The sequence below is a fragment of the Musca autumnalis genome, unplaced genomic scaffold (assembly GCF_047663935.1).
Source record: "Musca autumnalis isolate F117 unplaced genomic scaffold, ASM4766393v1 scaffold_1, whole genome shotgun sequence".
NCBI lineage: Eukaryota > Metazoa > Arthropoda > Insecta > Diptera > Muscidae > Musca > Musca autumnalis.
The window spans coordinates 34,663,400-34,680,804 of record NW_027411644.1 but is presented as its reverse complement, the minus strand read 5'-3'; the positions used below and the strand labels follow the sequence as shown (position 1 = coordinate 34,680,804).

General features: G+C 32.5%; 2 protein-coding genes across 3 annotated transcripts in view; both read right to left on the bottom strand.

Annotated features, from left to right (window-relative positions):
* Positions 1-8,009, bottom strand: part of mfas (midline fasciclin) — a 69,547-nt gene extending 61,538 nt beyond the window's left edge. Inside the window, exon 1 of one of the 2 annotated variants that reach the window (XM_073972501.1) lies at positions 7,855-8,009. The gene's annotated coding sequence lies outside the window, so the exon portion shown is untranslated. The remainder of the gene's footprint in view (positions 1-7,854) is intronic. The other variant, XM_073972476.1, reaches the window with a different exon arrangement.
* A 193-nt stretch (positions 8,010-8,202) lies between these two features.
* Ref1 (RNA and export factor binding protein 1) lies at positions 8,203-15,333 on the bottom strand. The gene is made up of 4 exons (XM_073972898.1): positions 14,894-15,333; positions 13,731-13,929; positions 9,056-9,265; positions 8,203-8,984 (listed from the first exon to the last, which is right to left on the bottom strand). Exons 1-4 carry the CDS (start codon positions 15,125-15,127, stop codon positions 8,842-8,844), a joined length of 786 nt encoding a protein of 261 aa, XP_073828999.1. The 5' UTR covers positions 15,128-15,333; the 3' UTR covers positions 8,203-8,841.
* Between the last annotated feature and the right edge of the window lie 2,072 nt (positions 15,334-17,405).

Genomic DNA, 17,405 nt, shown 5'->3' with positions numbered 1-17,405 from the left:
GTCATCAACGATGATTTTTTCTAAAGAAAAAGTCATCAGCTATGATTTTTTCTAAAAAAAAGTCATCAGCGAAGATTTTTTCTAAAGAAAAATTAATCAACGATGATTTTTTCTAAAGAAAAATTCATCAACGATGATTTTTTCTAAAAAAAAAAGTCATCAACGATGATTTTTTTCTGAAGAAAAAGTCATCAACGATGATTTTTTCTACAGAAAAAGTCATCAGCGATGATTTTATCTAAAGAAACAGTCATCAACGATGATCTTTTTCTAAAAAACAAGTCATCAACGATGATCTTTTTCTAAATAAAAAGTCATCAACGATGATTTTTTCTAAAGAAAAACTCATCAACGAAGATTTTTTCTAAAGAAAAAGGCATCAGCGATGATTTTTTCTAAAAAAACGATGATTTTTTCTAAAGAAAAAGTCATCAACGATGATTTTTTCTAAAGAAAAAGTCATCAACGATGATTTTTTCTAAAGAAAAAGTCATCAACGATGATCTTTTCTAAAGAAAAAGTCATCATCGATGATTGTTTCTAAGGAAAAAGTCATCAGCGATGATTTTTTCTAAAAAAAGTCATCAGCGAAGATTTTTTCTAAAGAAAGAGTCATCAACGATGATTTTTTCTAAAGAAAAAAGTCATCAACGATGATTTTTTCTAAAGAAAAAGTCATCAACGATGATTCTTTTCTAAAGAAAAAGTCATCAACAATGATTTTTTTCTGAAGAAAAAGTCTCAACGATGATTTTTTCTAAAAAAAAGTCATCAACGATGATTTTTTCTAATGAAAAAGTCATCAACGATGATTGTTTCTAAAGAAAAAGTCATCAACGATGATTTTTTCTAAAGAAAAAGTCATCAACGATGATTTTTTCTAATGAAAAAGTCATCAACGATGATTTTTTCTAATGAAAAAGTCATCAACGATGATTGTTTCTAAAGAAAAAGTCATCAACGATGATTTTTTCTAAAGAAAAAGTCATCAACGATGATTCTTTTCTAAAGAAAAAGTCATCAACAATGATTTTTTTCTAAAGAAAAAGTCATCAACGATGATTTTTTCTAAAGAAAAGGTCATCAACGATGATTTTTTCTAAAGATAAAGTCATCAACGATAATTTTTTCTAAAGAAAAAGTCATCAACGATGATTTTTTTCTAAAGAAAAAGTCATCAACAATGATTTTTTTCTAAAGAAAAAGTCATCAGCGGTGATTTTTTTTTCTAAAGAAAATGTCATCAGCGATGATTTTTTCTATAGAAAAAGTCAACAAAGATGATTTTTTCTAAAGAAAAAGTCATCAACGATGTTTTTTCTAAAGAAAAAGTCATCAGCGATGATTTTTTTTTAAGAAAAAGTCATCAACAATGATTTTTTTCTAAAGAAAAAGTCATCACCGATGATTTTTTCTAAAGAAAAAGTCGTCAACGATGATTTTTTTTAAATAAAAAGTCATCAACGATTATTTTTTCTAAAGAGAAAATCATCAACGATGATGTTTTCTAAAGAAAAAGTCATCAACGATGATTTTTTCTAAAAAAAAAGTCATCAACGATGATTTTTTCTAAAGAAAAATCATCAACGATGATTTTTTCTAAAGAAAAAGTCATCAGCGGTGATTTTTTTTTCTAAAGAAAAAGTCATCACCGATGATTTTTTCTAAAGAAAAAGTCATCAACGATGATTTTCTAAAGAAAAAGTCATCAATGATGATTTTTTTCTAAAGAAAATGTCATCAGCGATGATTTTTTCTAAAGAAAAAGACATCAACGATGATTTTTTCTAAAGAAAAAGTCATCAACGATGATTTTTTCTAAAGAAAAAGTCGTCAACGATGATTTTTTCTACAGAAAAAGTTATCAACGATGATTTTTTCTAAAGAAAAAGTCATCAGCGATGATTTTTTTCTAAAGAAAAAGTCATCAACGATGAATTTTTCTAAAAAAAAGTCATCAACGATGATTTTTTCTAAAGAAAAAGTCATCAACGATGATTTTTTCTAAAGAAAAAGTCGTCAACGATGATTTTTTCTACAGAAAAAGTTATCAACGATGATTTTTACTAAAGAAAAAGTCATCAACGATGATTTTTTCTAAAGAAAAGGTCATCAACGATGATTTTTTCTAAAGAAAAAGTCATCAACGATGATTTTTTTCTAAAGAAAAAGTCATCAGCGATGATTTTTTCTAAAGAAAAAGTCATCAACGATGATTTTCTCTAAAGAAAAAGTCATCAACGATGATTTTTTCTAAAAAAAAAGTCATCAACGATGATTTTTTCTAAAGAAAAAGTCATCAACGATAATTTTTTTCTAAAGAAAAATTCATCAACGATGATTTTTTTCTAAAGAAAAAGTCATCAACGATGATTTTTTTCTAAAGAAAAAGTCATCAACGATGATTTTTTTCTAAAGAAAAAGTCATCAACGATGATTTTTCTAAAGAAAAAGTCATCAAAGATGATTTTTTCTAAAGAAAAAGTCATCAACGATGATTTTTTCTAAAGAAAAAGTCATCAACGATGATTTTATTCTAAAGAGAAAGTCATCAACGATGATTTTTTTTCTAAAGAAAAAGTCATCAACGATGATTTTTTTCTATAGAAAAAGTCATCAACGATGATTTTTTCTAAAGAAAACGTCATCAACGATGATTTTTTTCTAAAGAAAAAGTCATCAGCGATGATTTTTTTCTATAGAAAAAGTCATCAATGATGACTGTTTCTAAAGAAAAAGTCATCAACGATGATTTTTTCAAAAGAAAGGGTCATCAACTATGATTTTTTCTACAGAAAAAGTCATCAACTAAGATTTTTTCTACAGAAAAAGTCATCAACGATGATTTTTTCTATAGAAAAAGTCATCAATGATGATGGTTTCTAAAAAAAAGTCATCAACGATGATTTTTTCTAAAGAAAAAGTCATCAACGATGATTTTTTCTAAAGAAAAAGTCATCAACGATGATTTTTTCTAAAGAAAAAGTCATCAACGATGATTTTTTTCTAAAGAAAAAGTCATCAACGATGATTTTTTTCCTAAAGAAAAAGTCATAAACGATGATTTTTTTCTAAAGAAAAAGTCATCAACGATGATTTTTTTCTAAAGAAAAAGTCATCAACGATGATTTCTTCTAAACAAAAAGTCATCAGCGATGATTTTTTCTAAAGAAAAAAGTCTTCAACGATGATTTTTTTCTGAAGAAAAAGTCATCAACGATGATTTTTTCTAAAGAAAAAGTCATCAACGATGATTTTTTCTATAGAAAAGGTCATCAGCGATGATTTTTTCTAAAGAAAAAGTCATCAACGATGATTTTTGCTAAAGAAAAAGTCATCAGCGATGATTTTTTCTAAAGAAAAAGTCATCAACGATGATTTTTTCTAAAGAAAAAGTCAACAACGATGATTTTTTCTAAAGAAAAAGTCATCAACGATGATATTTTTCTAAAGAAAAAGTCATCAACAATGATTAGTTCTAAAGAAAAAGTCATCAACGATGAACTTTTCTATAAAAAGAGTCATCGACGATGCACTTTCCTATAGGAAAAGTCATAAACTATTAACTTTTCTATAGGAAAAGTCACCTACGATGAACTTTTCTATAGGAAAAGTCATCTCCGATGAAGTTTTCTATAGCAAAAGTAATATCCAATGAACTTTTCTATGTGAAGTGTTCCGATTAACTTTTCTCTATATCCTGGTCCCTAACGTGTTAAATGTGTTTGAAACATTATTTGATTTCAGATATAAAAATGAAGACATCACGGCGTCTATGATCTCAGTGAGAGGCAGGCATTTCCACAATTGGAACAACAATTCAATTAGTTTGTTGAACATCCAAAAAAAAAAAACAAAAACATTTCAAATAAGTTCTAAATTTGAATAGATCGTTTTTTATTACAAATGCGTTGTCGTCGTCTTTTTTATGCGAAAAGATAATCAGCAGTGAATGCACCAATACATAAACATAATAAAGCAAGAGAAAGATCAAAGCCACAGAAGAGAAAGAGCAGTGAAAGTATGTTGCCGATACATATTCATATTTTTTACTGCTGCTATCAACTCTTTCTCTTTGACGATCATTCTCGACCAAACAAAATGAACTACAAAACCAAACAACAACAACTACAATGGATGCACTTCAAATTAATTTGAGGTGCGGACAGACAGAGGCACCTTAATTGGATTACGTGTTTTTTGCATACGCATCAAATTGTTGTTTCTTTTATAAATGAGTCAATGCATTCAAATACCCAGATGCATCAAGAACTTTCAGTTTTGTTTTTTTGCTAGCTATTCCAGAACCTTTAGAATGATGAAAATTTGTTTTAATTATCTTAAAAAGTCTTGTTTATTGTGATTTCTTTTCTGGGAATTTTTCAAAGACCAACAAATGTTTTGCATAATTAATTTTAATACTACCGTTACTCATATACCCCAATCACTCCCGTACTATGATAATTGCCCAAGCACCATCATGGACATGCGATAAGACCAGCCAGACATGTCATCTTTAAATGACAATTAGTTGTTCTGGTGAAAAACATTCTATCTTTGAACAGCCCCACACCTAGGTTATCGCTAATTTCTCGAAGGAGGGAAACTTTTATTAAACAATGTACTTTATTTGTTTGTATTTAAACAACAACACTTATCGCTTGTCGGCAATTAACCATTCTCGAAAAATCAATTGAGGAGATATTTCTTCAATAAGGAAACGGGAATAAGGAAGTGAACCTTCCTATAGAAAAATACATCACCGCTTAACTTTCCTATAGGAAAAGTCATCTCCGATGAACTTTACTATAGGAAAACTCATCTCCGATATGAACTTTTCTATAGGAAAAGTCATCTCCGATGAACGTTTCTATAGGAAAAGTCAACTCCGATGAACTTTTCTATAAGAAAATTCATCTCCGATGAACATTTCTATAAGAAAATTCATCTCCGTTCATCTACGATGAACTTTTCCATAGGAAAAGTCATCTCCGATGAACTTTTCCATTCATCTACGATGAACTTTTCTCTAGGACTTTTCTATAGGAAAAGTCAACCTTTCCATAGGAAAAGTCATCTCCGATGAACTTTTCTATAGGAAAAGTCATCTCCGATGAACTTTTCTATGGGAAAAGTCATCTCCGATGAACTTTTCTATAGGAAAAGTCATCTCCGATGAACTTTTCTATAGGAAAATTCATCTCCGATGAACTTTTCTATAAGAAAAGTCATCTCCGATGAACATTTCTATAAGAAAAGTCATCTCCGATGAACTTTTCTATAAGAAAAGTCATCTCCGATGAACTTTTCTATAAGAAAAGTCATCTCCGATGAACTTTTCTATAAGAAAAGTCATCTCCGATGAACTTTTCTATAAGAAAAGTCATCTCCGATGAACTTTTCTATAAGAAAAGTCATCTCCGATGAACTTTTCTATAAGAAAAGTCATCTCCGATTAACTTTTCTATAAGAAAAGTCATCTCCGATTAACTTTTCTATAAGAAAAGTCATCTCCGATTAACTTTTCTATAAGAAAAGTCATCTCCGATTAACTTTTCTATAAGAAAAGTCATCTCCGATGAACTTTTCTATGGGAAAATTCATATTCATCTCCGATGAACATTTCTATAGGAAGAGTCATCTCCGATGAACTTTTCTATAGGAAAAGTCATCTCCGATGAACTTTTCTATAGGAAAAGTCATCACCGATGAACTTTTCTATAGGAAAAGTCATCACCGATGAACTTTTCTATAGGAAAAGTCATCTCCGATGAACTTTTCTATAGGAAAAGTCATCTCCGATGAACATTTCTATAGGAAAAGTCATCTCCGATGAACTTTTCTATAGGAAAAGTCATCTCCGATGAACTTTTCTATAGGAAAAGTCATCTCCGATGAACTTTTCTATAGGAAAAGTCATCTCCGATGAACTTTTCTATAGGAAAAGTCATCTCCGATGAACTTTTCTATAGGAAAAGTCATCTCCGATGAACTTTTCTATAGGAAAAGTCATCTCCGATGAACTTTTCTATAGGAAAAGTCATCTCCGATGAACTTTTCTATAGGAAAAGTCATCTCCGATGAACTTTTCTATAGGAAAAGTCATCTCCGATGAACTTTTCTATAGGAAAAGTCATCTCCGATGAACTTTTCTATAGGAAAAGTCATCTCCGATGAACTTTTCTATAGGAAAAGTCATCTCCGATGAACTTTTCTATAGGAAAAGTCATCTCCGATGAACTTTTCTATAGGAAAAGTCATCTCCGATGAACTTTTCTATAGGAAAAGTCATCTCCGATGAACTTTTCTATAGGAAAAGTCATCTCCGATGAACTTTTCTATAGGAAAAGTCATCTCCGATGAACTTTTCTATAGGAAAAGTCATCTCCGATGAACTTTTCTATAGGAAAAGTCATCTCCGATGAACTTTTCTATAGGAAAAGTCATCTCCGATGAACTTTTCTATAGGAAAAGTCATCTCCGATGAACTTTTCTATGGGAAAAGTCATCTCCGACTAACTTTTCTATGGGAAAAGACATCTCCGATGAACATTTCTATAGGAAAAGTCATCTACGATGAACTTTTCTATAGGAAAAGTCATCTACGATGAACTTTTCCATGGGAAAAGTCATCTCCGATGAACCTTGCCTTGGGAAAAGTCATCTCCGATGAACTTTTCTATAGAAAAAGTCATCTCCGATATGAACTTTTCTATAGGAAAAGTCATCTCCGATGAACTTTTCTATGGGAAAAATCATCTCCCATGAACTTTTCTATAGAAAGTCATCTCCGATGAACTTTCCTATAGGAAAAGTCATCTCCGATGAGCTTTTCTATGGGAAAAGTCATCTCCGATTAACTTTTCTATAGGAAAATTCATTCCCGATGTACTTTTCCATGGGAAAAGTCAACTCCGATGAACCTTACCTTGGGAAAAGTCATCTCCGATGAACTTTTCTATAGGAAGAGTCATCTCCGATGAACTTTTTTATAGGAAAAGTCATCTCCGATGAACTTTTCTATAGGAAAAGTCATCTCCGATGAACTTTTCTATAGGAAAAGTCATCTCCGATGAACTTTTCTATAGGAAAAGTCATCTCGGATGAACTTTTCTATAGGAAAAGTCATCTCCGATGAACTTTTCTATAGGAAAAGTCATCTCCGATGAACTTTTCTATAGGAAAAGTCATCTCCGATGAACTTTTCTATAGGAAAAGTCATCTCCGATGAACTTTTCTATAGGAAAAGTCATCTCCGATGAACTTTTCTATAAGAAAAGTCATCTCCGAAGAACTTTTCTATAAGAAAAGTCATCTCCGATGAAATTTTCTGTAAGAAAAGTCATCTCCGATGAACTTTTCTATAGGAAAAGTCATCTCCGATGAAGTTTTCTATAGGAAAAGTAATCTCCGATGATCTTTTCTATAGGAAAAGTCATCTCCGAAGAACTTTTCTATAAGAAAAGTCATCTCCGATGAAATTTTCTGTAAGAAAAGTCATCTCCGATGAACTTTTCTATAGGAAAAGTCATCTCCAATGAACTTTTCTATCGGAAAAGTCATCTCCGATGAACGTTTCTATAGGAAAAGTCATCTCCGATGAACGTTTCTATAGGAAAAGTCATCTCCGATGAACGTTTCTATAGGAAAAGTCATCTCCGATGAACGTTTCTATAGGAAAAGTTATTTCCGATGCACTTTTTATATTTTATGAATGTTTATCATTCCTTTATTCCATATGGGGAGTGAATGGCCGACATAACATTAAATTAATCACCCTCTCTTCTTCTCATACTAAAAAAACAAATGAATTTTTTATTGTTCACACATTTTTTTCAAATATTTATCACTTACCCTTATGCAAAATAATTTGTAGTTAAATCCTTTATGTTGTTACTAATCCTTATATGTATCAACGAACAGGAACTTTATATTATTCCGTATGCGACTTTTGCAGTGATAATTATTTACATTTCATTTGTCATAGTTGCCAGATCTGAATGTGCCAAAAACATATGTTTATTGTCAATACAGGCATCCGTTATTTCAAAATCTGAATCTTTACACCATTTCCAGACAATATACTGCAGATTACAAAAAAATAAATCAATTACATATATATTCAATCTTTAAAATAGTAATGAATATAAAACAAAATTGGTGTCCCCATCCATAATTGATACCCATGGGAATTTAAAACACTTTTCTATTTTTAATTTACTTAAATTACATGTGTTTATTTTATTGTTTATTCTTTCATTTTTTATTTACCAACAAATCTGGGTTTTGGCTAAATCAGTTCATAAAACTTATTCCTTTTTTTCATTTGTATTCAAATCATTTAATAATCTAAAATTTATCGCAAATTAGCCAATTTGTTGTGATAAATGCTGCTTTTTTGTTTAGTTTTAAAGTCAAGAGTTGTTGTTGTTGTTATGGTTATAAACTTAAAATGTAAATAGATGCAGAGTATAAAATAAAAGAAGAATTGCATTTGATAAAATTATTTTGTAATTATTTCAAATACAAAAATTGTAAATTAAAACTAAAAACATAGTTGACTACTATTTTGTTTAGTAAGAAGAGTAAGAAGTGAGTGGTTGGGTTCAATGATAAGTGAGGTGGCCCGTTTTATGTATTTCAAGTTGTCTTCCAAGATCAATGCGTGGAGGGTGGTTATGGGTGGTGTCTTTCTCAAGAAGTTGGCATCATTATTTGATATATTTGTATGTGTACATTGGTTGATGATGATGACAAATTAATAATTCCTCCTCCTGCCGCCTTAACATTTATAAAAATTAGTTATTAAATACCAAATAAAATGACTAAGGGTGCTTAAATCTATATTTTCATATCGTTGACATAGGCATCCAATTCGGCATCAAGCTCTTCAGCTGTTGGTGTTGGTTTGTTGGCAGCACGAGGACCACCACCACCAGGTTTACGATTAGCAGGACCACCACGACGTGCACCACCACCAGCGGCTAAAAAAATAAAATTTAAAAGGATTAGATTCATATTTTTAAAATGGGAAAGAAAATGTTAAATGACTTACCGCCTGCTCTTCTATTACCACCAACAGGTTGTCTTCTTCTATTGGGGCTGGGACCAGCATTGTTACGTACAGGTGCTCTAGTAGCAGTAACTGCTGAGGCATCAGTCAAAAATTGTATACTCATTGGTCTACCATCCAGAGGCACACCATTGTATTGTTTGATGGCCTTCAAAGCATCTGAACGTCTTTCGAAGACAACATCAGCTGTGCCTGTAACGGAATATAAAGGGAATAATATTAGTTGAGTTCAACAGAGATGTCCTACAGAAAAGTTCGGAAGTGCTTATCTACTCCCTTCAAAAGATCATCTGTTATGATTTTTCCTATATATACCGGGGATGACTTTTCCGCAGAACAGATCATCAGTGAGTGATGACTTTTCCTATAGAAAAGATCATCAGTGATGACTTTTCCTATAGAAAAGATCATCAGTGATGACTTTTCCTATAGAAAAGATCATCAGTGATGACTTTTCCTATAGAAAAGAACATCGGTGATGACTTTTCCTATAGAAAAGAACATCGGTGATGACTTTTCCTATAGAAAAGAACATCGGTGATGACTTTTCCTATAGAAAAGATCATCGGTGATGACTTTTCCTATAGAAAAGATCATCGGTGATGACTTTTCCTATAGAAAAGATCATCGGTGATGACTTTTCCTATAGAAAAGATCATCGGTGATGACTTTTCCTATAGAAAAGATCATCGGTGATGACTTTTCCTATAGAAAAGATCATCGGTGATGATCATCAGTGAAGATCATCAGTGATGACTTTTCCTATAGAAAAGATCATCAGTGATGACTTTCCTATAGAAAAGATCATCCGTGATGACTTTTCCTATAGAAAAGATCATCAGTGATGACTTTTCCTATAGAAAAGATCATCAGTGATGACATTTCCTATAGAAAAGATCATCGGAGATGCTTTATTCTATAGAAAAGATCGGTGATGATTTTTCTCATAGAAAAGATCATCGGTAGGTAATGACTTTTCTCATAGAAAAGATCATCGGTAGGTAATGACTTTTCTCATAGAAAAGATCATCGGTGATGACTTTTCTCATAGAAAAGATCATCGGTGATGACTTTTCTCATAGAAAAGATCATCGGTGATGACTTTTCCTATAGAAAAGATCATCGGTGATGACTTTTCCTGTAAAAAAGATCATCGGTGATGACTTTTCATATAGAAAAGATCATCGGTGATGACTTTTCTCATAGAAAAGATCATCGGTGATGACTTTTCTCATAGAAAAGATCATCGGTGATGACTTTTCTCATAGAAAAGATCATCGGTGATGACTTTTCTCATAGAAAAGATCATCGGTGATGACTTTTCCTATAGAAAAGATCATCGGTGATGACTTTTCATATAGAAAAGATCATCGGTGATGACTTTTCTCATAGAAAAGATCATCGGTGATGACTTTTCTCATAGAACAGATCATCGGTGATGACTTTTCTCATAGAAAAGATCATCGGTGATGACTTTTCCTATAGAAAAGATCATCGGTGATGACTTTTCCTGTAAAAAAGATCATCGGTGATGACTTTTCATATAGAAAAGATCATCGGTGATGACTTTTCTCATAGAAAAGATCATCGGTGATGACTTTTCTCATAGAAAAGATCATCGGTGATGACTTTTCTCATAGAAAAGATCATCGGTGATGACTTTTCTCATAGAAAAGATCATCGGTGATGACTTTTCTCACAGAAAAGATCATCGGTGATGACTTTTCTCATAGAAAAGATCATCGGTGATGACTTTTCTCATAGAAAAGATCATCAGTGATGACATTTCTCATAGAAAAGATCATCAGTGATGACATTTCTCATAGAAAAGATCATCAGTGATGACTTTTCCTATAGAAAAGATCATCAGTGATGACTTTTCCTATAAAACAGCTGATCAGTGATGATTTTCCTATAGAAAAGATCATCAGTGATGACTTTTTTCTATAGAACAGATCATCAGTGATGACTTTTTTCTATAGAACAGATGATCAGTGATGACTTTTCCTATAGAAAAGATCATCTGTGATGACTTTTCCTATAGAAAAGATCATCAGTGATGACTTTTCCTATAGAAAAGATCATCAGTGATGACTTTTCCTATAGAAAAGATCATCAGTGATGACTTTTCCTATAGAAAAGATCATCAGTGATGACTTTTTTCTATAGAACAGATGATCAGTGATGACTTTTCCTATAGAAAAGGTCATCTGTGATGACTTTTCCTATAGAAAAGATCATCAGTGATGACTTTTCCTATAGAAAAGATCATCAGTGATGACTTTTCCTATAGAAAAGATCATCAGTGATGACTTTTCCTATAGAAAAGATCATCAGTGATGACTTTTCCTATAGAAAAGATCATCAGTGATGACTTTTCCTATAGAAAAGATCATCAGTGATGACTTTTCCTATAGAAAAGATCATCAGTGATGACTTTTCCTATAGAAAAGATCATCAGTGATGACTTTTCCTATAGAAAATATCAGTGATGACTTTTCCTATAGAAAAGATCATCAGCGATGACTTTTCCTATAGAAAAGATCATCAGTGGTGACTTTTCCTATAGAAAAGATCATCAGTGATGACTTTTCCTATAGAAAAGATCATCAGTGATGACTTTTCCTATAGAAAAGATCATCAGTGATGACTTTTCCTATAGAAAAGATCATCAGTGATGACTTTTCCTATAGAAAAGATCATCAGTGATGACTTTTCCTATAGAAAAGATCATCAGTGATGACTTTTCCTATAGAAAAGATCATTAGTGATGACTTTTCCTATAGAAAAGATCATCAGTGATGACTTTTCCTATAGAAAAGATCATCAGTGATGACTTTTCCTATAGAAAAGATCATCAGTGATGACTTTTCCTATAGAAAAGATCATCAGTGATGACTTTTTTTCTATAGAACAGATGATCAGTTATTACTTTTCCTATAGAAAAGATCATCTGTGATGACTTTTCCTATAGAAAAGATCATCAGTGATGACTTTTCCTATAGAAAAGATCATCAGTGATGACTTTTCGTATAGAAAATGTCATCAGTGATGACTTTTCGTATAGAAAATGTCATCAGTGATGACTTTTCGTATAGAAAATGTCATCAGTGATGACTTTTCGTATAGAAAATGTCATCAGTGATGACTTTTCGTATAGAAAATGTCATCAGTGATGACTTTTCGTATAGAAAATGTCATCAGTGATGACTTTTCGTATAGAAAATGTCATCTGTGATGACTTTTCGTATAGAAAATGTCATCTGTGATGACTTTTCGTATAGAAAATGTCATCAGTGATGACTTTTCGTATAGAAAATATCATCAGTGATGACTTTTCGTATAGAAAATGTCATCAGTGATGACTTTTCGTATAGAAAATGTCATCAGTGATGGCTTTTCGTATAGAAAATGTCATCAGTGATGACTTTTCGTATAGAAAATGTCATCAGTGATGACTTTTCGTATAGAGAATGTCATCAGTGATGACTTTTCGTATAGAGAATGTCATCAGTGATGACTATTCGTATAGGAAATGTCATCAGTGATGACTTTTCGTATAGAAAATGTCATCAGTGATGACTCTTCCTATAGAAAATGTCATCAGTGATGACTCTTCCTATAGAAAATGTCATCAGTGATGACTCTTCCTATAGAAAATGTCATCAGTGATGACTTTTCGTATAGAAAATGTCATCAGTGATGACTTTTCGTATAGAAAATGTCATCAGTGATGACTTTTCGTATAGAAAATGTCATCAGTGATGACTTTTCGTATAGAAAATGTCATCAGTGATGACTTTTCGTATAGAAAATGTCATCAGTGATGACTTTTCGTATAGAAAATGTCATCAGTGATGACTTTTCGTATAGAAAATGTCATCTGTGATGACTTTTCGCATAGAAAATGTCATCAGTGATGACTTTTCGCATAGAAAATGTCATCAGTGATGACTTTTCGTATAGAAAATGTCATCAGCGATGACTTTTCGTACAGAAAATGTCATCAGTGATGACTTTTCGTATAGAAAATGTCATCAGTGATGACTTTTCGTATAGAAAATGTCATCAGTGATGACTTTTCGTATAGAAAATGTCATCAGTGATGACTTTTCGTATAGAAAATGTCATCAGTGATGACTTTTCGTATAGAAAATGTCATCAGTGATGACTTTTCGTATAGAGAATGTCATCAGTGATGACTTTTCGTATAGAGAATGTCATCAGTGATGACTTTTCGTATAGAGAATGTCATCAGTGATGACTATTCGTATAGGAAATGTCATCAGTGATGACTTTTCGTATAAAAATGTCATCAGTAATGAATTTTCGTATAGAAAATGTCATCACTGATGTCATTTTCGTATAAAAAATGTCATCAGTTATGACTTTTCGTATAGGAAATGTCATTAGTTATGACTTTTCGTATAGAAAATGCCATCAGTGATGACATTTCGTATAGAAAATGTCATCAGTGATGACTTCTCGTATAGAAAATGTCATCACTGATGTCATTTTCGTATAAAAAATGTCATCAGTTATGACTTTTCGTATAGAAAATGCCATCAGTGATGACTTTTCGTATAGAAAATGTTCATCCGTGAATTTCTATAGAATTTTCGTATAATTATCAAAAATAATCCAAATTGGCACTTACCCAATGATCGTCCCGAACGATCATAATGTACGGCCGCCTTCTTCAGCGGTCCAAATTCGGTGAATAATTCCTTGATATCCGAATCCGATACACCATAATCCAAATTCGATACTAACAGCTTTGCCGAGTCCGTTGATTTCAAAATACCACGTTTAGGTCCATCGTACATGTCGTGTTTCCAAGCGCTGTTTACATCGCCCTAGAGTGGAGTAGGAGTAGGTACAAGTTGCAACAGATGTTCGACTTTTGTGTTTTCATGTTTGTTTGATTTGATTGCTAAAGGATTTTTTTATTTTTGGTTTTGTTGGAGAAGAAAATCTTGTGTACGAGAAACTAAACATTGTTTTGGAGTTGACACACAAAACAGGGAATGCAGCGGTTGCAGATCAGATCAATACAGGAAATGTTTAAAATGTAAAAGTTGTTGGTCGATCATTTGTTTTTGTTTCATTTCGCTAAATAAAACGTTGCGCTAAATTCTAGAGAACGAACCCTCCCCCAACAGTTGGTAGTCGGGGGAGTTTATGATTTTGTTTCAAAAAGAAAATATTATTGCAAAAAATTGTTTTGGGGGGAAATGTTGGTAAATTAGATATGTAGGTACACAATAACAGAGTTTGGTAATTATGAGATTACAAATAATGTTGTAGTCGATGTTCTCGAAACGCAGATTTGTTTTGTGGTAAAGTATTGAAATGCGAATAAGTGGGAGAAACGATGCAAAACAACAGCAACCCATTATTTTTATTGATGCCCGTTTGTCATTTGATTTATGCAGTGTTGCCACATCATTCCGCTGTAGTTCTCTCCGCTCATTCGCTCTTCCTCTTTCTGTATTATTTGCATCTTCTTTTCATTTTACGCTGATGTCCCGTTATGAGGCCATTTTCTTTTTTTGCAAAAGAAAATTTACGAAACGAACGTATACCGTTGCATTATATTTTTGGAGGAAAAAATTTATAAAAATTCTTTAAATTCAATTGTATTATCTGCCACAGCCGTATATGTTGCTCCCTTTGATCTTTATTTCGCCCTCTCTCTCGTCTTATGACTTTTGACAAATTATGGTTTTTTTCTTTCTATCTCGTTAGCAAGCCAGGTGTTGTGAGCCATTTTGTTAAACTTTGTGATTGGTTTTTTAATGAATTTCATCATAGCTTTACCCTTGAGAATTTGGCTTTTTGTATTCCACCAGCTCCACGACCTTTAATAACACCGCCACCGCCAGGTTTACGTGGAGAAATAGGTGCACGACGACCAGCACCACGACGTGCTCCTGGGTTTGCACCACCGCGTCTATTTACTGCACCACGATTGCCACCAACGCTGACTTTTTTATTTTGTCCACGATTGGATTTGATAATGTCGTCCAAACTCATTTCAATTTTATCAACCATTTTGTATTTGTTTTATTTGTTGTTTTCTTGCGTAACTGTACTTAAAATTCGGTGAAAAGTAATTTATTTAAAATTGTCTTTTAATAGTTTTACAACGCGGACAAAAAAATCGTGATTTCACTCGCAAAAACAACTAAACTTCGTCGCGCGTCGGAAATAAATGAAAAGAAGAAAAAAACACGCTTGGATAACATTCAACAATGATTGATAGCAGGGCTAACAGGTATTGAGTACATTTTCGAGTCTTATCGGTTACTTTGTGTTGTTATCGTTTTAAACTTGATTCACACTTGCACATACAATAGGTGTGTTCGTTTACTCAAAATTTGTACAAATTGTTACTGGATGTTGTTCGTGTACTCTACAGTACAATGCAAAATACCTTAGCCGATTACAAGAAGTTACTGAACTTGTACAAATTTGTACAAATTGTTGAGTAAACGAACACACCTAATCAGTCATAGTCCATATTTACATTAGGCAATTGTCAGCTTGTTGGTGAGAGAGGATGTTGAGTGGCAAGGGGTTAACATCAGGGGTGCCAAGTTGGTGGTTTTCCCACTACTTTGGTGATTTTTGACGTACAAATACCACTGTTTAAGTAAGAATGTCGAATGTTTTAAGGTAAAAATCGTTACAGACCAATGGTGCGTATGTGGCTGTAGCGATTTTTGCCTCGGAACAGTTGGCATCCCTGGTTAACATATGCCTCACCCCTCTCTCCTTCAAATTGACAATTGCCGCAAGGAAAATGGCCTAATGTAAATTGGGACTAAATTGGGACATATTTTCATAGAAACAGAAGTTTCGACTATAGCCATGGCAGAACTACCAGGTAGTGGTATCACACCAGCTGATCGAATATGAAAAGTCAAATCCCTTTATAAAAAAAATATTTTTGTTGTAATTTCTCCAACAACATAAAAAAAGTTTTGACATAACATATTCAAAATTTTACGATGCCGATGTGGTAATTGGACATGACTATAGCTTTGTGTCGAAAAGTGTCGAAATTTCTCAAAATTACTCTATCATGAACATTTTTACCAGAAAAGTAAAGAAACGGAAAAATGGTAGATCTGGTAGCAATGTCAAAAAGAAAGATAAAAAATCAATTCCCGTCTTTTATTTCACAGTTGTTAATTTAGTTTTGTCAGCGTTCGACTTTTTCTTCTGTTTTTCGTCCATTTTTTCTTCATTGTGAAATAATCGTCAAACAAAAGTCGAAAAATCAGTCCTACCATTTTTTACCTGCAGAAATTTTGCTGGTAGCCTGTGGTAGAAGAGAAAGACACATGTGCTCTCTCACTCTCTTAAAAATTGCTGCCAGTTTTACCACTTTTTGGGGTTAAGGAACGCTTTGCAGGTAAGTAAAGGAACACAGCTTGTAACATGTAGACACAACTGTCTGCAAGTTACTTGCATGTGCAATCATTGGTTAAAAGAGAAATGAGAAATACTTGCAAGTAGTTGCAAGTACTTTATATGGCCATGTTCATACCGGCGTTTGGATTACGTTGTTCGCTCACACAATTATATACTTATATAATTCATAGTAACAAAGTTAGTTTTTATTATTTTTTGTTAACTGTTTTTAATAGATATTTAAGACAAAAACTACTTAATATGATTTGGTGTCGGCAGGAAAAAGTATTATCTTTCCTTCAAATATGTATTGTGTACAAAATTGTACAATTTTCATTCATGTTTTCTATTTCTTCTTCAAATATTTCAATTCGTTTTTTATTTCTCTATTTTCAAAGGCAACCAACGAGAGACATGTCAACATTACTTTTTGGTATACAGCAGCCAAGATCACCCATATACAGTGGCTCCAAGCGAAAGTCGTACACCTAATGAAATTTTTTTTAATTGACTTATATATCCGATACGAAAAGGGATATGAAGAAAGTATTTACGCAGCTTTGTCCCGGCCCACACTACAGTAATTTCATTGAAATTTTAATATGAAATTATGCGTCTCTAGATCGACGTCCATAGTAGAGTAAAATCATAAAGTTGCTGTAGTGGGGAATTCGATTTATGAACACCTAATTTCATGAAATTTTTTAATGAAATTCACACTAGTGTGGACCGGGACCTTATAGTGTATTTAGTCGACAATTTAGAAACACGATATAATAAAATAATTACGTACGTAATTTCGCCAGTTCTCCTTATACATTTAAACGAAATTATTTAATGTACCTTCGTCGACATCACTCTGGTTCTTGAAATTAAATTTTAGGGTCAGCATTTTAACTATGAGTCTTTTTTT

What these genes read in the sequence shown, in the direction of transcription:
- Ref1 (XM_073972898.1), bottom strand. Translation starts at nt 15,127, where the DNA reads ATGGTTGATAAAATTGAAATGAGTTTGGACGACATTATCAAATCCAAT. An exon ending in AAAAAGCCAAATTCTCAAGG is followed by an intron (nt 13,930 to 14,893) that starts GTAAAGCTATGA and finishes ACTCCACTCTAG; the next exon opens with GGCGATGTAAACAGCGCTTG. An exon ending in TGGTAATAGAAGAGCAGGCG is followed by an intron (nt 8,985 to 9,055) that starts GTAAGTCATTTA and finishes TTATTTTTTTAG; the next exon opens with CCGCTGGTGGTGGTGCACGT.